Source organism: Leptodactylus fuscus, chromosome 3 (genome assembly GCF_031893055.1).
Source record: "Leptodactylus fuscus isolate aLepFus1 chromosome 3, aLepFus1.hap2, whole genome shotgun sequence".
NCBI classification, from domain to species: domain Eukaryota; kingdom Metazoa; phylum Chordata; class Amphibia; order Anura; family Leptodactylidae; genus Leptodactylus; species Leptodactylus fuscus.
In genome coordinates this window covers 44,831,503-44,854,003 of record NC_134267.1, presented here as the reverse complement: position 1 = coordinate 44,854,003, position 22,501 = coordinate 44,831,503, and the positions used below count along the sequence as shown (strand labels likewise).

Below are 22,501 nucleotides of genomic sequence, written 5' to 3'. Positions count from 1 at the left end.
ATCAAAAAAGTATCTCTACATAACCCTTCTATATATCATTGGAAAGTCTATGTACTGGCTAAGTGAAAGCCAGCAGGGCATAGACAAAGTGTGCTTGATAAATGGTAATGTGTAAAGCCCGGCACATGCATAGCGTTACACTGCAGTAGGAATTGGGCCCAAATGAATAATTTGTCAGTGATTGCTGTTCCCTCACTTTAATAGTGCTTTAGTATGTATATCATGCTGGAACTTCCAGCTGTCTGTCCAGAGATCTGCTCATAATGATGACTTATACGCTCCCCCAAGCAGTATGGGAGAAGAGCTTATGATTTCAGCTGTCTTGCTCCAAGTTTGGATACATTTGTTAAGCTAGTGCATGAATTACATTCCCACACTGTCCACATGCCAGCTGCGTAGGTAATCCATATTTCTGACTACATCTCTGAGCAAACTGTGATGGTGTTCAGTTGTTAAAGGTGCACATCATCATCCCCCTCCCCCCTTTAAAAGGACATGTAGTCAGAGCTCCAGGAGTTCTGACGGCTTTTCCAAAAATCTTTCCTAGGAGAACAAAATGTTAAGTAGCAGGAATAGGGAGGTACAATGACGTCTCAATGAAAAGACGATTAAAGCAAACGCCACATGGACTGGGTCTGCTGCACGATCCAGCCTATTAAAACACACGTCGGGCCTCTGATCCCAGTGATCTAATAGTGACTGGTCTATCCTAAGAATAAATTCTCTGCCATTCTGTACTACTTATTATAACAAAAGTTGCTCTTTCCTTGCTTTTGCAGGTATTGGTGTCTGTCCAGTCCCTTATCCTTGTATCTGAGCCATACTTCAATGAGCCAGGATACGAGCGATCAAGAGGCACACCAAGCGGCACACAGAGCTCCAGAGAATACGATGGCAATATCAGACAGGCTACAGTCAAGTGGGCCATGCTAGAACAAATTAGGAATCCTTCACCATGTTTTAAAGAGGTAAGTTTCCAATGGTTCATGTATTGTTAGGTCTGTGCACCGGTGGGAAATTTCCTTTAGTATAGCTGTACAGTGCTGAATACCCTGCCACAATGATGGCCCTTACTGCATGCATTACTGCAATGATCTTATTTATCTCAATGCAGTTTGTAGAAATCCAAGAATATTCTACAGAAACGTCTGTTTTTGGCTTTTGGAATCTAGTTTCTAGTGTTTGATATAATGTAAAAGCATAGCAGACCTTGGCAGCTGGCATATTGTAGATCTAAAATTAAAATCTTGGCAAGTGCCTTCCATTTTATACTAATAATGCCATGTGCATGGGGTCTTGCTGAGGATGGGCCTTCAGTATTAGGTAGTGAGTACGGATGGGGATTCCATTACTGTCAAGGTGCACATATGAATTAGCTCAAGTTGTCAAATGATCTTTCATACTACAGTCTAAAATAGCCTCAAATTCACATTACATATCCATATGGCCAAACATGCAACTTCCAAATACAGCTTTAGTGCTTTATGAACTTAAGCTGCTGCTATAGACTTTAAGACCAGATCCATTTTTTTGTGTTTTGTTTTTTTTCTTCCCTGAATCACCATTGCAGTATTGTTAGAATGAGCTGCCTTATGTCACCGCTACAATACTTGGCTTCTGAACCTCTGTGAATGGATTGTATAGGTTAGGGACAGGTTCTTGAAGTCCTGTACACATTCCTTTTACATATGTTGACCTCTCAGCCTGGTCTCTGGAATCCTTCTTATAGAGCCATAAATTGGGGATTGCAGTAATGTGCTATAAAATACTCTGGAAGGTATTAAATGACCTTTGAGGTTAACGCAATCAAGACTGAATTAGCAGAACCCTCCATAGTCCCCTATAGCCCCAAGGCTCTGTAACGCCATCTGACTCCCCAGAGGAGCGTCTTGGTGGTAAAGGCAGGAAGGGAAGGCGTGTTTGAAGCCGGCAACATTTAGCGGACGGGTAATAAGGTGTGAATGTGCTGAAAAGATTACAAAGTAGCGCCTTGTAATGCCGCACTGTTGTTGTCGGCATGTAAATGAGTGAGGAGGCCAGCACCGTCAAGTCACTTTGTTTTGTTGCCATCTGTACCAGTGGTTGTCTTAATAACTTGTACAAGTGCGGCTGACACCCGGCCGCTCCCTTAGAAAGGTGGAGGAGTGAGATAAATCCAGATGGATATAGCCTAGTGCTAAGGCAATTGCTCACTGCAAGCAGATAATGACTTTTACAAAGTGCTTGTCTCTCCAGCTGCCTGCCTCTGTGAACTGGATTTGATGGGAATACATTTTGCTGAACGCAGAACCACAGGCTTCACGAGTCAGACATTAAATTACACTACATTTCCCAAAGGAAATATTCTTTGACTGTTGAATAACACTTTTATTTCACAAATAAATTTGTCAGGTTTTGTGAAAATTCATATATTCCAAATAAAGGGACGTTGCTATTTTTCTTTATTACACGCAGTCACATTTTATCGTTTTCCTCGAGTTCTTCGGCTGACATCTTTATATTCAGCCGCGCAGGCAGAACCAACCCTTGTAATGACGATAAGAAGGATGATTCAGATCCAGAAATACAGTTTGTTTGAATTGCAGTAAATAAATCTGAACTAAATTGTAGTCAAGGATTGTACAGGGTGCAACAATATAAGAGCGGAATATAAATCACAGACGCTAATTATTTTAGACAAGTTTACTATTTAAAATAAAGCGACAATTGCAGGCTGTTTGAAGATTACATTGGAGATTGGCAATATGTATTCCCTAATATGAATTTCAACATTTGTATGGAATTTGTAAGTCCTTTTGCATTCCTACAAAGTCAACGTGTTAATTGGCTTGCTATCACATTGACCTTTTAAAGGGATTGTCCAACTTCTCTTATTGATGACCTATTGAGAGGCCATGAATAAAAAGATCAGTGAGGGATCGGCTATTCGAAGGGGCCTCTTCATAAGCATGCCTATTCACTATTTCACTATTTCCATTTCATACAGTCTGTATTCTGTCCTGAGAATTTGTGACCAATATAAGAAGCAGTTGGACAACCCCTTTAAGGTGGCCATACACAATAGATTTTATCCAGAACGGGCAGATTTGTCCATGTACAAAGTATGGTTGGCTTTACTATGTATTTGTGTCTTCAGATGGGGAATAGGGAATTGATTTTTCCAATTGTAAGTAACCCTATAAATGCTGTTCGGACTACACAGCCAACTTGATTTTAGGAAGTAATCTAGAATAAAGCCTGTATGATAACGATGCAGAATGGGAGTCACAGACCGCAATGTCTAACTCCTGAAAATATTACATTTTCTGTATTTTATTTTTATTTATTTTTTTAAATGGAGATTGGTCAATTTTCACTCTGACCATGAGTCCTAATAATAGATTAACACTTCAATTCTGTAGGGGTTTTCTTTTTGCGCAGTCAATACCTTTACATTAGCAGTAACACCGCTATACATCTTGCCATACAACAGCCATCATGGCACCCAGTACTGACAATAGATGGCACGGCTTATTTGCTCCTCTTCGCTGCATAGAGGATGTCTAGAAAACTCTCCCATTGACCTTAATGATTTGGAATCGGACTATTGTTCCTGTGCTCAGGCATGATGGCAATTCCCATAGTATTGTACAGAAAATTAGAATAAAATCCCAAAATGAAAAATGATTCCTTTTTGTCATGCTTGACCCACCGCCCAAAGAACTCCATGAGAATTCCTGTATATTAATGTTTGGAGTGGTTTCGTTTTCTTTGGAACTGGGACTGGTTGGTTTTGGGGATTTTGGCCTTGCTCCAACCTCTCCCTCCCCTCCCCCTCCCCTCCCCCTCCCCTCCCCCTCCCAATCCTCTTCCCATTGGAATGAACTTATAGGTACCAAAGCCATGATGCCAGAGCACATGCCATGCACCCAAATAGTTGCCTGGTTTTTAGCTCTTAGAGAAGTGGACGTAACGCCAAGTATCTATGCTATATGCCTGATATACAGTGCTGTCATATGGTTTCTTGTCTAGAGATGTAAGTATGCATAATGCTGCGTCTCCCCCACTCGCCGCTCTTATCTGAATGCTTTACAACCTGCTACACAATCTGCTGTTACTTGTAACTTCTATGTAAATGTTGTAGGGAACATAAGATTTGTTGCATGTGCCGGGCGTGACTGAGCTGCGGCACTCCATGTTCTCTCCGTGCCAGATTGCAATGAAGATAACAGGCCCATGTTTTTATTTATCCGCTCCAGTATAGTAAATGGTAGTAATTATGCCACGACCAAAGTTAGTTTGACACCGGCAATAAATTTTCCTGGGCAATTTCACATGTCTAATTGAGTGTAAAGGTGCGTGAGTGTCAGGAATCCCGGCTTTATATCTTCCCTGAGGTATAATTGATAACTTCTTGCCCCGCTTCCAAGAAAGAACTCAAGCAAGAAAATTGAAATATGAAATATTGCCTCCCGCTTTAAAAATAAAATGGGATGTTAAACTTGTTAGACATAGTCTGACCAGCCGAGAAGAAAAATCACAACTTTCACACTTCGTGTTTCCTGTCAAAGAAGGGGGAAAAGGAATGAGATTTGATTTATAATCCACCGACATAAATGTTGGTTAATTGAAGTAATTTCGGCTGAACTTATTAGTGGCTTGCATATTTCTCTATAACGCAGCGAGAATGACTTATCACGAGCATAACAATTAGCAGCAAATAGTTCAGAGCATTTGGGTGAACTTGATACATAATTACATCCTAATCACTGCCAATAAAGTATAATGAAGAAAGGCCTTAGCAAGTAATACCACGTGTGCCTGTACGCAAGGACGGCTTGCACTGATCTTGTCCTTTATCAATCCAAGCCATGACCAGGAGACTTTATTTGGGATTTACATATATATATGTGTGCATCTAGGGGGTAAGTACAGTATTTTACCCTAGTAGTTTATAATGAGTGTATCCCCTATCCACAGGTTAAGGTTGAAGGGTTTTGATCAGTGAGATACCCCCAGTGATCATATACACAGGGGACCACAAAGTCCTCTTGTTTGGAGCAGTAGTAGTGCCACTGCATTCAATTCTATATAACTTTAAAAGGGTATTCCCAACTTGCTTGTTCACCAACTTGCAGGCTGTATGCTCTATTCACTTCCTGGTTTTCTTGGTAAATTGGTGGGCGGGGTTTCACTTGCTCTCTCCCAGGCAAAGCTCTGCTATCTCTCTTCATAGCAGTACATGTTTGCACTCAGTAATGAGGGATTGGTTGTAAATAAATTAGCACAGTATCACTGGAAGATGCACAATATGAAGCTGATGTAGCAGAGCTGGATTTGATAGGTGATGAGAATCCCAAATTTACATGCTACAGTAACAAGAGTCAGCTTGCAATATACTCCGTTTTAGGTCTGTTTACATACAGAGGTAACAGACGCCGTGTCTCAGCCCTTATCAGCAAAATTCAATTAGCAGACTGATAACTGGAAGAGGGAGATAAACAGCTCAGAAATACAAGCTGCTCCGAGCACTCAGCTCCCCCGAGATCAGGGAGCTACATCACTTGTCCTGGGTGGAGAGATCAGCTCATCCCCTGGTCTTGAGATGGGACAACCCCTTTAAGGCAGAAGTGTTTACATTTTGGGAAACAGATTTGTATATTTTTCCCATGATCAAAATAGGAAAACAGTTCTTCTTCTGTTTGCTGCCCTCTAGGGGTAGCTCCCTTGAACATCATGCCTGACTTTCCAACAAGCCTTTACTGCTATGATGCGGGAAACAGATTTGCCTATTTTTCCCATAATCCCCCCAGTGGCGCTAAAAAGGCTTTTTGTAAGACTCCATACATCTGAGAAGGTGATCTCTCATTAGGGAGTGATATTATCCCCAGAACAGTGTTTTGATCAGTGAGACCCCCAGTGATCATACAAACAGGTGCCCACCGAGTCCTCTTGTTTGAATGGAGCAGTAGTAGCGTTACTCCATACAATTCTATATAATAACTTAAGAGCTATTTCAGCTATGTATGAGCTGTGTATATGTGGTGCTGCCAATCCAATCCATTTATACAGGATTTGGGACCTATGTTGTGATGGGTGGAGTCCCAGCACATACAGACCCCCTGCTAGTTAAATCCTTTGCAGATCCTGTGGTTAAGAGGGGAGAAGTCTTTGTGGCACAACCCTTTTTGGTAAGACCACACACTTGGGGTGATGCTCAGCCACTGTACAATAACCCTGATCCACTCTTGTCTCAGTGAAAACTGCTATATTTTATTGGCAGAACTGTTATTTTGATATAAATCTTTGTACCCTACAAAGTTTATGGTTAATGTAACTTTATTCAATTTTTTTTTTTCTCTTAAAAAAAATAGATTTGAAATAAATAAATAAATCCTGCAGCTTTCACTGTCATCACAAAACCTGGTTATAGTCTGATACTTCCTGTTCTGTGAAGATCACTTACCAGTCCTATCGTTATCACAGGATCATAGTGAAAGTATAAAGAAGGAAATGTTTGTTTCTGTACCGTGTTAGCCAGTGAGTATGAAATATTAAAAACAAAAAACTTGTCTTCAGTAGATGATACCTTTTTTTTAATGGCTAACTCCTAATGATGACCGAATATAACGTCCAGTGAAAGTATAGGGAATAGTGTAAAAAAAAAAAGTAAATCATAAAAATATTAATAATTAAATTTGACTGTACATAGTGGTCAGTCATATGTAGGACTAGTATAAAATAACATATAAACGACAAGTTATACTGAATCTTTTCCCACAAAGCTGTATATTAATCTCTTCCGATCCCACTGCAACGACTTACTGGCAGATCGGACTGTATTTTCCTGCTGAGGGGATATCCGTCACTCCATAGGGAGAGACCACCATTTAGGTGTGTGGAGTCTTATTAAGCCATGAGCGCTCCACTGCAAAGGAACATGGGAAGAATATGCAAATCTGACTTCCATGATGTAATTAGGATGCCAGTGCCTCAAGTATGCACACCAATAGAGGGCGCTCAATGAGAATGTGCAAGTCTATCTTCCATGATGTAATTAGGAAGACAGTGTCTCAGTCAAGCAAACCAATAGAGGGCGCTCCCTTTAACATCATGCCGACCTTCTGAGAGACTGTACCTGGTAAAATCCCAACATCATTGCAAACAAAGGCCTCTGAGAAGGTCGGCATGATGTTAAAGGGAGCGCCCTCTATTGGTTTGCTTGACTGAGACTCTGTCTTCCTAATTACATCATGGAAGTCAGATTTGCATATTCTTCCCATGTTCCTGGTGATGCATCATGTTGAGTCCTGTATATATTTGACTCTTGGAGCTTTATATAAGGGCCAATATCAAAAGCCCAGCACCATGTAATGATGCAAAATATCAGGTTGTGGAGTTTTCAAGCTTATCTCAAAGGATTCCAAAGTCTGTAAGTAACAGAGGAACGACAGCAATACCTGTGTAGAGTTTGTTCTGTTTCTACGGCTTTCCCGCCTTTCTGCAAACTACATTGATGAATTGGCTTCCTGTGAATTCCTTGTTCCTGACATGTGAAGATTAAATTCCTGTTCCCATCGGAAATTCTGTAAAAACTGATGCGTGTGAGTTGATGTTATGTAGTAGGGCAGTGTGCACACACCAGTCTCTCATCTGATCACATGTATGTTTGCGGACTGTGTAGCAGTGGCATCCTTGGCAGTACATCTCAAGGGTACGCACACACCACAGATACACAATACAAATGCAACAGGCCATTTAGACGGTGCTGACCTGTAAATGCCTCCTCCCCACAGTGCTGCAGTCTAATGGCTTTCTCCACAGACACGATGAGGCTGAGCTTACAGATATTTACTCATTCCCTTCATCCTGCTTCCCGCAATCACATAACCCTTCTATTTTACTTCTCTTGTCAGGTCTGACTTTGAAAAGGGCACACATTTATTCCAAGGAGCTAAAAATAAGTCGTCTCCGCACTGATTTATGTCCGGAATAATTAGAAGGGTCACTACTCAGCATTACATCCAGACATTAGTACATACAGCCAAGGAGAGAACATGGCTGGCTTCTTTCTGATATTTACAGGTCTGTCAGATCGGTGATGAGGAGCGCGTGGAACCATATCATGTCCAGTATAGTGGCTAGAAATGACCTCTCGTGTACTTCATGGGAGGTCACACCAGAAATGTGTAAGCGGATTGGATGCCGGAAACATCCCATGCTCTAAATCAGTCTGGCATCTGACTGGCGCGGGCGTGCTGGCATCTCAGTACAGTGGTCACATGTCTCCGGACTCCTCGTACTTGAGGACTGTGCAAGTCTGACCCAACACCAAAATGTAAAATGAGGGTTTACAAAGCATTGGCTACAGTTCATGGGGGCACACCAATCTATTCTATGGGGCAGTGTGACTGGCACCGGTATGGACTGGTCTTGTGTGGACTCAATTGTTGAGGGAAATGAGACTGAGGGCTTTGAGTCTGACATTAGTAATAACTGGAGATGAGCGAACACTGTTCGGATCAACCTTTCCGAACAGCACGCACCCATAGAAATGAATGGAAGCACCTGTGACGCTGACTTTGCCGGCGTCTGGCCGGCGTCACAGGTGCTTCCATTCATTTCTATGGGAGCGTGCTGTTCGGATCGGCTGATCCGAACAGTGTTTGCTCATCTCTAGTAATAACGTAAAGGAGCAATTCAGACATGTTACCGTGTTATACCCAGAGCAAACCATGACTGGTATTCTTTGGTGTGTGTTTAATTCGTCATCCACCACCAGCTCAGTATACGTGTCTTATAGGATTTCATTATACAAATGAAGCATCTTATCCTAAGAGGTTTTCAATAACTTGCTATAAACTGCAATGGAGTGCCAACCATGAGGCAGGGGCCCCTTTGTAGCCGGTTACAGCCAGGAGTCCCTGAAGTGAACCCGGTTTGCCATACATGTAGTAGTGTCTCATAGGAAGCCATATTGCCCCTACGATAAAGTAGTAAAATCTGACAAGATTTTGTTGTTCCCTGGCTTATAATTCCTTTTTCCTATATAGTGAAACCTCTTTGAGGAGAACATCCAAAAGTGCATTAAAGTGTTCTTCTAGGGAGTTGGTCTTGATGGTTAACAAGGAAAAATGGAAATCTGTCACAGAAAATGTGGCTTGGGAGATGTAGGTTTTCTCTGAGGTGGTCTTGTGGAGCGGTTTCCCATACATCCCATTGTAATAAAACTTTCACATGTGCTGCCGTCTAGATGGCGGCTGGAATCTATTTTTGCATGGAGTCTCTTCACTGAGAACCATTATCCACCTCCATCCTGACTGCATAGGAAAGCATTCCACATAGACCCTCCATGTAAAATTTGAAGAGCAACACCTTGCAGTGCGCTCTTCAATACCTGTGCTCTGGTGGGGGTAACATATTACCTCTAATAGGGCAGCAGAGGAAGTGGGTTGTATGGAAAAAAAAAAAAAAACATACACACACATACACCATATATACTCGAGTATAAGCCAACTTTTTCTTTCAGCACATTCATGCTGATAAAGCTTTCCTTGGCTTATACATGAGTCAGGGTCCACGGAGCACAGAAAACTGGAAGGGGGAGGTCCTTTAGTGCTACTGCTCTGTGATTGGCTTGTCATGAGGTCACGTGACTGATGTCATCAAAGGTCCTGTAGCCACTAGTATGTAACATCTGCAGAGAAGGTTGAGTCTAAATCCTAGTAGCTCCGCCCACACCAGAGTCCGATCACATGGTCATGATGTCATCAGAGGTCCTTTAGCACACTAGGATTTAGCATCTACCCTGCAGATGAGTGGCCAGGATTCATTGTGTCTTATGGAAGTATGAAGGAGAGGAAGCTACAGTAACGTGACACACACAGGGACCTTCCTTTAGTTACTCTGCCTATTAATGTCAGACATTTGGGGTTATTAATTTAGTTTCAGTAACTCCATGTGCTTCACATTAAGTTAACCCCATCATGTCCCTCATATTAACCCCTGTGTGCCCCGTATAAGGGTTACTAATATGTGAGACACATGAGGGTACTAATGAAGGACCTTAATTATGAAGATACCTAATTATTACCTCCATATGTCCAACATATCAGTAACTGAGGCACACAGGGGGTTAATGTGAGGGGCATGATGGGGTTAACTGCTATTACTATGATCCCCATGGAGTTACTAAGCTGTAATGCACATGACCAAACTTTTTATCTGCAACAGTGGATTCCCTCCCCCCCCCCCCCCCTTCACCTTATAGCAATATGGCGAGTTAAGAAAACCTCTTAAAGTTTAAGACAATGTCCTGTTTTATCTTGAGGAGAAGCTGAGTGTAATATGACTTATACAGGGTGCTCTGGATATAACCCCGTATACTACATCCATAGCAGAATGAGCCACTGGATTAGCCAAGTGCTGACACCAGAGTAAGTTCCTGGATCCTCCTGAGTGAAAGTGAAGTGCCTTATAAAGACAATCTCTCCAGTCATTGGAAACAGGGCTGCAGATTGTTTCCCTTCGTCTTGCTCACTAGCTCCCACTTTACATTCTAGTCATGTCCTGGTTGTGTATCGGAGCAGAGGTTGCCGTGTTTTTCAATGTACCAGGTTAATGGGATGGTGGTTGTGGCACAGTCTTCAGCCTTCCTGCCAGAGACATTCCACTAGAATAGACCTTCACTTTTATCTCTTCCCTCCTCGCACGCCATTAATTATCGCAGCATTTGTGTAATTGTTTTCATTTTGATCCGTCACTTTATGTCAAGGGTGAAGATTCTCGAATCTGTTCTTCCCGTAAACAAGCGTCCCACAGCTTTAATTGGTACTCTGATGGCAAAGCGAGACATTGAGGTTGTGGCTGCCGACTGCTCAGCCTGTTCACATTTTATTGTATGATCTTACTAGAAATGAATATTGATAGAAAGTTTCCTTCTGGATTCAACTAGATTATTCCAAGTATGTTAGGGGCATGAGCCCTGCTAGGGGAATGTAGAGGTGTATATTTCCATTGTTATGATATGTAGGGGTATTGGCATTTCTCCTCCATGTGTAACGAATAAGTAGTGACTAGTCCCTGTATGTGTAATATCCCAGGTTACAAGGTTACATCTCAGCACCAACCTTAAGGATAAGTTTTGTGTGTCTGTGTTAAATATCTTGTATTTGCCGGTGAGACTTGTGTCCACTGTTAAATATCCGTACCTGGCCTTATCCACGATAGGAAGAAGTCAGCTTGTTATAAATCAGTGTAGAGGTTTATTAATATCTTGAAGGAAAACACAGGAACAGGGAAAATGTCCAAATAACACAAATATCAGTCAATTGTCAATAGCTTACATCTTCAGAGAAGTTAAATCATCTGGATATCTTGTAGTTACAGCTTGGTTCATGCTTGTCATCTGGTTGGTGGACTTGGGCTGGTTACGACGTCCATGGATGTCCATCTGCCTGGACCACCCACCCTGGTGTTCCCAAAGACAGACCTCCTGGTCTTCCCCTGGTCTTCCCAAAGACAGACCCAGACATGTGTATTTCTTACTCATTTATATTCATGAGAGTGGGTGTTACCTTCCATCTTGTAGCTATGTAAGGAGATTTCTAAAATAGTGTACTCTAACCGCACCCATGCACCCAAAATATAAGACTATGATGTCAGTAGAGTGTTAACCCCATGTCTTCTAGAGAATATTGTAAATATATAATATTTAACATTTCCCCCTTTTGAGAGTGAAATATCTGTTTGAACTCTCAAGATATACCATACAACAATATTCATACAATTAGATTATATCTTCTTTCTTCTTTGCTGAATACTGGAACTTAATTTTCATTAATTGTCCATGTAACAATAATTTCATCAATTTGCAATAAATTTTGTCATTAATAAATGTTATGGTATGTTATGGTAAACTGTGATCAAAGATGGAAACAATTTGATCCACTATCTAACCTACACCTGATGAAGGCTCTTCTTTCATCGTCTGGTCTTCTGGTCATCTTCTTCCATCATAATAGAAGGCTTACCACAAATGTAGTTCTTGACATAAAGTCCTTTAGATTTCCTCCGTGTTGTGCAGATATTATAACATTGTCCATTAAAGTTCATATTGTGAAGATATTGATATAACAACAAAGTCCATATGTTTCACTTCACCAAGACATAGACTGTAGAGGAGTTTCCTTTGGTATTTACCTTTACCACCTGTCACTGTAGAACAACAATGTGACACTTCTGGAGCAATACTGCAAAAGCAAGGCAAGTGTGAATTCTGACATCATCCCTGCTGCTTGTCAGTAAGGTTCAGTCCTGGAATCTCAGTCTCTTGGATACACAATATCTGTGTTCGGGTTCTATCATTCACAACCCTTTTGCTCACCAAACAACTTGAAGTCTTGAAATAGAGAGGATTCCACCAAACATTGATGAGGACGTCTTTATATCTGTCCAATCATCAGCTGATCAAAGGTTCCAAACTCCAGCAATAATTTTTAAACACAGTCCTTGGCATAAGCTTAAGCATTTAGCATCATACCTTCAGATTTTGTCTTTTCCCGCACATCTTCTTCTTGTAACTGTTAAAGGTCTTTTTATTAACATTTGATATCAAACTTTATCATAATCTTGGACTTGATTGAAGATAAGTTTTCTTTCCCTAATAACCAAGCCAAATTAGGCAATTTACTAAACTATAATATCACAGTGTACCATACCATTCATTTATATATCATACTTCTCTTTATATTGTATCAATATTTATATTTGACTTGTAAAATATTGATATTCAATACATTTATCAAACTATCAGATAATCAGATAATAGTACTTTGGATACAATTATCTATGTAAACATCATATATCAACATATATCTTTATATCTATATGCATGAATATATATGTGTACTTTACTTGTGATGACAAATTGCAACATGACTTTGAAATATGTGATTTCGTTATTAATTACCATTCTATAGACAATCACACTATTTATTCTTTAGTTAGAACTTTTCACCAATTATACTAAACATATGTTCCTATATGAATGTGTTATATTATACTTAATCATACATTTTCTAAAGTTTAATCACTTTATTTCCTTTTTAATAAGATATTATTTTATTTTAAACATTCATTTATTAAATATCATTGTGTTCTTTATCTGAGACACAATATTAACCTTTATTCATAAAAACGTATGTGCCTAAAGTTTCCTCTTAACACCTCGTCTCTTCACAGACTCCTGTGACCTTTTTAACCTTTCAGATACCTCCAATACCAAGAATAGAGACAAGACTTAACATACTTGACTGTCTTTAACTTAACTGTATATATTCTTGTGTACTGGCTGTATGTGAATACCATATATATGAAATAAGTATATAAACATAAACATTTCAAAATATGTCACATCCTATAATCAGAAGTTTAAAGAATAAACCAGAGACTATCTCTCTTGATATCCCATATCCTTTGATGATATTATACGTCTCCTTTCATGAAGATGATTAGCTTATCTCATTTGCATATAAGACATTTATGTTTACCCAATGTTTGTTTTCCCAATGTTTGTAGATGTTGATGTGTGTAAGTGTATGTAAGTGTGTGCGTACAAGTAAGAATACATAATCAATAATAATATAATAAAACAATAATACAATACTGGCTATAGCTAACTAGATTTTCCCACCATAACTAATATATTTATTATCCCATGATCCAATTACCACAATAAACCTTTATTCTTTGTTAGGTTTGAACAAATATATTGAAGATTATCTGTATCTTCTCAAAAGCTACTTTTTCCTAATGTTCACCTAAAATAACCTTGCTTTGTAGTGCAGCTGTCACCTCTTCTCTCAGCTCATGTGACTTAAACACTTGGTTTTCCTGTAGGTATAAACATATGAGGTTCCTTTCAATGGATTTCAAATATATTTGCTGATTTCCCAATTTAATATAGAGGATCACATAAGATAAAAAATAGAAAATAGAAAAAGAAAATAGAAATAGAAAATAGAAAGAAATAGAAAATAGAAAGAAAATAGACGTCTCTTTGTTGGATATATTTTCCTTTTTTCCTTGTTGGATGCATCCTGATTTTCTTAGGCCTATTTGTGATGTCACAGATCTGTTGTATACACCAGTGGACACATAACACACATAACACTTATACTGACCAGCCCATCAGGGTCACAGGTCACAATGTGTTGCTGTCAATCAACTGACCACATGAACGAACACTTATTCTCACAGTAAGTAAGAGCTCCATGCCTAGTTGCATGCCTTTAAACAAAATGGATTATAACTTGAAAATCCTAAAAACATGGACTTTACATGAAACTATTGAAAAACATGCTTGAGGTAAGTTAGAACTTCTATCACTTTATCATGCATTGTTATTAGTCACACCATGTTAATTTGTTTACTCATTAATCGTTAGACACTCCATGCATTCTTTTGGCTAGAAGAAAGAATGATGAATGAATGGACATCAATGATTGAACTGATCCATTTTTCCATATATCTATATCTGAAGAGAAAAAAATAGATAAACTTTAGCAAAAAAACTAATTAATACAATAATGATTTTAACCAATGGAAAAGTTTAATAACTTTATGGATTCCTAATACTATTTGATCATATTCATATATTGTACATATATTCATATACATGTCATATATTCATATATTGTACATAACATGTTCCTCCTCTCCCTGCTTCCAGAGAGTGGGCTATGACGAAAAGTCTTCACCACACATCAGGCTCTCCTCCTGTGTGTAAATATATATATAATGATATGATCCATAGTATTATTCACAATAGCATAATTAGGATTATTTATGAACATCATCACATAATAATGTGGATTATACCTGATCATTGGACTTCTCCTCATATAAAAGGGATTTCTCTTTACATAGCCAAATAGTACGTAAGTAAATCTCAATAGACAGTCATTCCTTCAGAGATACTTTTAAATTCGACCCCTGACCTCCTTTCAGATATATATTTTTAAGTTAAACCCATGAACTTCCTGTCAACACGTCCATCCATAATAGCCTCGCCAGGTCATGAGAGAATGCCAAGCTTGCCCTTTTCCTAAGAATATAAGACAGGTCAGATGCCATTGGGTTACTGAAAAGATCTGACATTTTGGAGACAACTGGTACATTCCCAGATACAATCTTTTGACTATCAATAGATTTGGTTGGCTGCAATTCTTTAATTTCAGTTAATACTGGAATTTCAATTTGTGGACTTTCCTGCATGGCATATGGTTTATATGCAACATGTAATTTCCTACGTTTCTCATAGATTTTGTCACTTTGCCTCCTATAAATAGGGGACACTTTAACCTGATTTGACAGATGTCTCTTAATAGGCTTTGCTTTTTGCTTTGGACATACTCGGTTTACATTTGACATATGTTTCTGATGTCTTCTGGCCATGTCCAATAAACTAGCAGCTTCAAATAAAGTCTTCTTATCTGAGGCACTGGCAAGGGTGACTGCATCCAAGAATTTGAACTTTTTAACAAAACTTTTCACCATAGATGAAGAGTTCACCTTTGGAATGACAGTTTTGTATGTCCTTTCAAATTTAGACATGAACGCATATGTACATTCTTTTCTGCCAATCTTTATCTCATTCAGTATGTCAGATGTTGGCATGCTGTCACCTCTAGTGCACCAGATTAGTTTCTTTAATCTCTCCACATCACTGTCTTTTAACCATTCATCTGACTCATTATCATAAGACATTTTTGCAGACAAACGTTCTGTAAAATCAATAGGAAGCCATAATTTAAACAGTTTATTTCTCTGTTCAATATTTAGATCAAATTTCTCTGCATGGCTTTCAAAAATTTCTGAGTTTCTACACACATGGATCTTTACATCATATGTGGGAATGGCTTTACTCAGATTCATCAAATATTCCTGAGATTTTAATTTCAATTTAGTTTCTTGTATCATTTGTTCCTCACCATCTATGGCCATTACTGCCACATGGTGCTCTTTATCAACATATTGAGATTTCTCATCTGTCTGAACAGATTTATGCATACTATTACTTAATTTCTTTTCTGTTACCATGTCATTAAAAATCTTTACCAAAGAAGCTATATTCCTAAATACCTGCTTCTCTTTTGTAGAACAAATTCTATTTTCAATCTTAGAATTTGCCTGCTCACATTGTGTATACAAATCTTGCCATATACTCGCTAAATTGTCACTAGCCACAATTTTAAACTCAACGTTACATTTTTTAGACAATGACTCAAATTTTTCCATACTTTAAAAGTAAAATCTTTACTCACCACTGTAGAAAGCTTCACCTTTAGCTTGTCCTTGGAACAGTTGGTCCCTGTCATCAGAACGTCTCAGTACGTCTGGCACTTGTGGTCCTTCTGTGTTTCCTCACAGGCTTTCCTCACACAGGTTTCCGTATCATATAACACGTACAACAGTCATCTGTATCTCACCAATATAAGTTCTTTTTCGAAGTCTTCCTGAATCTTGCAATTCATACAACTTGCAAAATACTCCTCTCTTCCCCCTTAATTGCAAGTGAACGGAACGAGAAAAACAGGAAAAAAAACGACCGTGCTGGCTCGCCACTGTTAAATAGCCATGAAGTAACGGAGGAAGGCTGGCTCGCCACTGTTAAATATCTTGTATTTGCCGGTGAGACTTGTGTCCACTGTTAAATATCCGTACCTGGCCTTATCCACGATAGGAAGAAGTCAGCTTGTTATAAATCAGTGTAGAGGTTTATTAATATCTTGAAGGAAAACACAGGAACAGGGAAAATGTCCAAATAACACAAATATCAGTCAATTGTCAATAGCTTACATCTTCAGAGAAGTTAAATCATCTGGATATCTTGTAGTTACAGCTTGGTTCATGCTTGTCATCTGGTTGGTGGACTTGGGCTGGTTACGACGTCCATGGATGTCCATCTGCCTGGACCACCCACCCTGGTGTTCCCAAAGACAGACCTCCTGGTCTTCCCAAAGACAGACCCAGACATGTGTATTTCTTACTCATTTATATTCATGAGAGTGGGTGTTACCTTCCATCTTGTAGCTATGTAAGGAGATTTCTAAAATAGTGTACTCTAACCGCACCCATGCACCCAAAATATAAGACTATGATGTCAGTAGAGTGTTAACCCCATGTCTTCTAGAGAATATTGTAAATATATAATATTTAACAGTCTGATCAATGCAGCTCACTGTGATAGGACCGCTACCACGCAATAGATCGGGGCTCGGGTGCTGCCATTTTTTATAGGATTGCCATCTTGGCAGTCCTATAAAATTGAACGAAGGGGAAGCGCATACTCTCAACCCGTTTCAATAGGGCGGTGGTTAAGGGCCTAATTCCTGTGATTGAAGGAGTCCAAGTGGCTTGACCTCTAACCTCTAATCCATAGGATAGATAATAAGTTGCAGATGAGTAGAGTTTGCATCAAAAGTCCAGCTTGACAGGCAGAACCAGGCACGGTTTCCTCCTTTCCATTTAAGCACTGACCATGACCAGTCCTCCTTTCAAGAAGGGGGGGGGGGGTTATAGGGTTGCCTTTTTAAACGACCATGAAAAGCACTAGGCTTTGGGTGTTAAGTTTTGCAATGCCCTTTTGGATACGTTATTACTTGAAACGGTGGATTCTTTTGTGGGTTTTGATGTGGTTTTTCTGGATCGAACCAATATTAATCTCTTCCGTTTCCACGTTGCAGGTGATTCATAAACACTTTTACTTGAAACGAGCCGAGATCATGGCCCAGTGCGAGGACTGGATTGTAGATATTCAGCAGTTCAGCAGTGACAAACGTGTCGGCAGGACGATGTCCCACCACGCCGCAGCATTAAAGGTTAGTTGTCAGAATTCTTCAAGGATGGCTGTATAGCGCCAGTAGCCGATTAAGATCTACGCTGCTCTATAGGGGATATCTGTCAGATATGTTGCTGTAAGCAACCAAATGCAAAGCCCCTTTCTTAGACCTTTCATTGTTTAATTGAATTTACATTTGGGACTCATGCAAGTCGTTCTTGGAATTTCCTCTTGCATGTTCAGCACATCCTATCACCTGTTGCTGCAAGGAAGTCCCTGGGGCTCCTTGGAGTACGTTTTGCGTACACAGCGGCTTCCATGCAGCCCTGTGCTTTGTGACTCTGGAGAGAACCATTTATTACAATGACATGCTGACCATACTTTTCCTTTTGCTTTGTGCGCAGCGACATACGGCTCAGCTCCGAGAAGAGCTCTTAAAACTCCAGTGCCCCGAAGGCTTGGACCCAGACGCTGATGAGTCTACAGAAAAATGCCTTGCCACAGCGAGCTGCGAGGAGGCTTCATTGCACGAACAGGTCAAACCCAGCAGCAGTAAAGACAACCCCGGTGACTTTAAATTCTGAGCTGCATTGGCATGGACTTTTACACACAGGCTTTGAAGCACAGCCAAATATGTCCATATTTGTATGTAAGAAGCTAATTATGTAATAGTTAATGAAGCTAAAACTATTCTATGCCCTTAAGGTTATACAGATTAATTCAAGATGATCTTTTACCTGTACAAGAGTGTAAACTTTTTTTGTGCTTTTATTTTTCAATTGTGAGAACCACTGATCGGTCTGTTTAGCAAGAAAATGGTGAAATCACTGAAATAAGGGAAAATGTTCCTTACGAAAGAATGTTTACTGAATGTTTTTGGTTTTTTTGTTTTTTTACCGATAGATTTGAGGGCGTCGTAACAGAATATATATTGGTCATTCTTATAACTATTTAAAGACTGCAAATTTTCACAGAATTTGATAGGTTTTGGCCATACCTTCCTTTTTTTTTTGTTTTTTTCTTTAATTTCTACAACAAACTCCTGCATTCTACAATAAACTTACAGACCTGCTCCTAATAAGTCAATTACTGGTACATTTTTCTTTTTGGTTTTTATTTTGTTTTTGTCGTTCATTTTTAAAGAATAAACTTACTATGAAAGAGACCCTAGAACTGGAGACTTTGCTCTTGTTAGACTGAATTTATCACAGTCTGTTTCATTTGATGCACATGAAATAAACGGACATGGTTTTACCTTCAATTTCTGGTTGGTTCTAGGTTTATCCTTTTTATTGTGTTTGGAATGGGTTACTAGATGCATAAGATTTATTGCTGGTTTTGCACTAATATTACAGATTTGTATTCTTCAGTTTAAAGGGTGTTTTCCAATGACCGATCCTAAAGATAAGATCCTTTAATAGTCCCACAGTGGGGAAATTTCAGTATGTTACAGCAGCATAGTAATACAGGTACAGGATAATACACAGTAATATAATATTACAGATGTAGGCACACATATGCTGAGAAGAGAAGATATACTAGGAGTCCATAGCAGCTAAGGAACAGAAGAAGAAAGAAGGAAGACTTCATAGTCATAGTCATTAGTTCTCTGTGCGGAGTGATCTTCGCTTGGTCTGATGTAGATTATACAGCCTGGTCAGAAGGAAGGACCTGCGATAGCTCCTTCTCACACTTGGGGTGAAGCAGACGGTCACTTACAGTGCTGCCAAGTGCCATCAGGGTCCCATACATGGGGTGGGATTTGTTCTCCCTAATGGAGGTCACCACAGACAGTATCCTTCTGTCACCCACCACCTGTAAGATGGGGTTGGTGGGTTTCAGACCACAACAGATCTGTTTAGTGATCCATCTGAAACAGAGAATGGCGCAGGAAGTGGACAACTCTGTTCGACATATTGGCCAAAGCAAGCAACGGCAGATCAGCTCCCCTTCACTTGAATGGGATTTTAAGCTGCAGTGACTAGAGAACAGAGCGGACTGCTTATCAGTCAAACCCCCCATTGATCTGATATTGGCTTATCTATAACACAGGTAAATAATACTTTACAACCCAGAAAACCCGTTTAGGCCGGGGTGGCCATGTGGCAATAATGGCGTGGCGTCAGTCCCTGCAAAGTGGATGGGATTCTGGCATATCCCATCCACACGTTGCAGAATAATTTGCCCATGTTGAAATGCTGTGAATTCCAAAAACGCAACTGCTTTGGAAATTGCAACATGTTAACTATACCTACCGAAACATTGGCAGCTTTCTCTTTAGGTATAATTGAAGTAGAAAATCCGCTGGAAAAACTGCACTACGTGGGACCTTGGTGACCAGGAATGTAAGAAATGGTATGAATGCAGGTTCATGACTATGTATGCTTGGATTGGATATCGGGATAGTTACTGCAAACACAATATATTGTGTACAGGGTGCACTTTGTCTCTGCGCATGGTTAGAGATTCTTGTTCACCACAATTCACGAATGAGGTCAATACATCAAACTTGCATTAAAGGAGTTTCCAAGGATGTAACTTGAATATTTTAGCTAGAGTATAATATATTTAGTGATCTTTAATAAGAAATCCTCTGCCGCAATATGTTAACTGGATAATCTAGACTGTCTCGCAAAAGCATACACCAGTGTGCACTAACCTGTTGGCGTTGTGCTAAGGATAGACACAATTCTCTAGGCAATGTTCAGAGTTGATCGCAGCAAGTCCTGAAAACCCATCTAACTTTTATCCAGAGGGAGAAGAATATATCGGTTGCTCAGTAGCTGTCTCCAGGAGTCCATAACTTCAGAAATGGCTGCTGATCACTCTGACAATAAGTCCCACTTCAAGACAGACTTGTGAGAGCCATTTCTATATTAAAGGATCCGCATTGACTAGATGCCTTCATGATAGTAACTATATAACCTTAATCTGCGTATTCCAAAAGGCAAGTAAATTCTGATCGTTCAGCACGGCTAGTCTTCGAATTGGCATGACCTTTTAGGTTCTACCTAGATCATGTGATGGTTGGCCATTACATGTGGGCAAAGTTTCATCTCCATATAGCAGCCATAGCCTTGAAACAGTCTTACCCATTTTTTTATTTTTTTATTTTTTTCCCAAGGGACCTGAGGAAGCCTGGCAGATTGCACATGGATGCAACAGATACTAATCTGATACGAATATTTATTCCTCTGACTCTAATGAATGGCCTGCTAAATAGACAGGTGTAAGAGTTGCTCCAAATTCTTTGGCTCTTTTCTATGGCCTTCACACACCTCAATGTGTCCATATATTATCCGCAGTCTCAAAATTGTGGATCAATGGCAACAAACTATGGTTGAGTGCCTTCAGATGCTAATCCCTGAAACTTCATGCAGAGTATTAACCATTCACCAAGTCAATGGAGCAGTTCCTTAGGGCTCATTCACACGGGGGAAGAGGGGGCTGATTTAGACGCCGGATCCACCTCAGAATCCACCCCCTCACAATAGAGGTCTATGTAGACCGCTAGCGTTCTTTTTTTTTTTTTTTCCCCCCTCTAGCAGTATGTTCCCGCTCACGGAAAAAAGAAGCGAGCTGCCCTTTCTTCAGGCGGATTCCGTGGTTGAGTCAGCCCCAGCATCCGCCTCATGACAGCACCCTCTGGACTAGGCCCATTCATTTGGGCCTAATCCGGAGCAGGAAGCCGCACCTGTCGGAAGTTGCGGCAAGCACATTTTGGTTCTATTCGGACGTGGCTTCCCGCATCAGTATCGGGACCAAAATACGCAGTCCCGTGCCCCATGTGAATAAGTCCATACCTATCCACTGAGGCTTTGTGCATGTCACTGTGCATAGGCCATGGCGATTCTGATGTTTGATGTCACAGTGCCTTCCAAAGTATCTTTGGTCCTGTGTTGGTTTCAGAGGGGGTCTGGGGGGTGTTTTGCATCGTTCAGTCATCATGAACCTGGATTAGACATGCTCCATATTCCACAGAAAAGGCCATCAAAACCCCTGACTGTACACTGTCATGGGGCTATAGGGTGAATCTTACCACCATTGATTTATATAAATCTCCAGTAGTAAAGCTAGCCATACTCATGAGAAATTCGTCTAGATCATTGGAAAATTCTACTTATTTGTATCCGCTTTTAATCTTATGAGACCACCAAACATTAGGTTTTCCGTAGACTTCATCAGATTTAGCTGGATCTGCCAAAGGCCTGCAGATAAGTGTATGGCTGGCTTATTAGCTGAAAACAACCATCAAATGTCTTAATATATGCCAAGTTATAAAAATATATTCAAGGAGATTCTATTCAGCACCTCTTCAATCTGTCCAGTTTGTTCACAGTTCGTGGAAACCTGTTGGCTGCGCTGGGCTGTCCCTTACTTACTATTTTGCTAACATGCATCATTTCTGGTGACCTCTTTAACATTGCTTCAGAGCCATTTCATTCATTCATATTCACCCTACAGCAAATGTACAAGGAGAAATCACGTATTAATTCAAATGGTCTTGGTTTATGGAACAGACTGATGTCTCACCAGCGAGCTGCTGCATGAATTTTTATGAGAAGTATCCTGATCTGTGATTTTTTTTTTTTTTTTTTTTCTCTTCCATTACATAGCCTTCTAATAGGAAACTGTATTTTATAGAAACTTGTTTTATTGTATGCTCATACAATGTGTAAC

General features: G+C 39.9%; 1 protein-coding gene across 9 annotated transcripts in view; it reads left to right on the top strand.

The window, feature by feature from the left end:
• The window catches only part of BIRC6 (baculoviral IAP repeat containing 6), a 164,587-nt gene extending 145,505 nt beyond the window's left edge, over positions 1-19,082 (top strand). For all 9 annotated transcript variants that reach the window (XM_075267485.1, XM_075267484.1, XM_075267481.1 and 6 more), the window contains exons 72-74: positions 780-968; positions 17,727-17,861; positions 18,226-19,082. In XM_075267485.1, the coding sequence (XP_075123586.1) occupies positions 780-968; positions 17,727-17,861; positions 18,226-18,405 (504 nt within the window). In that variant the 3' untranslated portion in view covers positions 18,406-19,082. The remainder of the gene's footprint in view (positions 1-779; positions 969-17,726; positions 17,862-18,225) is intronic.
• The last annotated feature ends 3,419 nt before the right edge of the window (positions 19,083-22,501 follow it).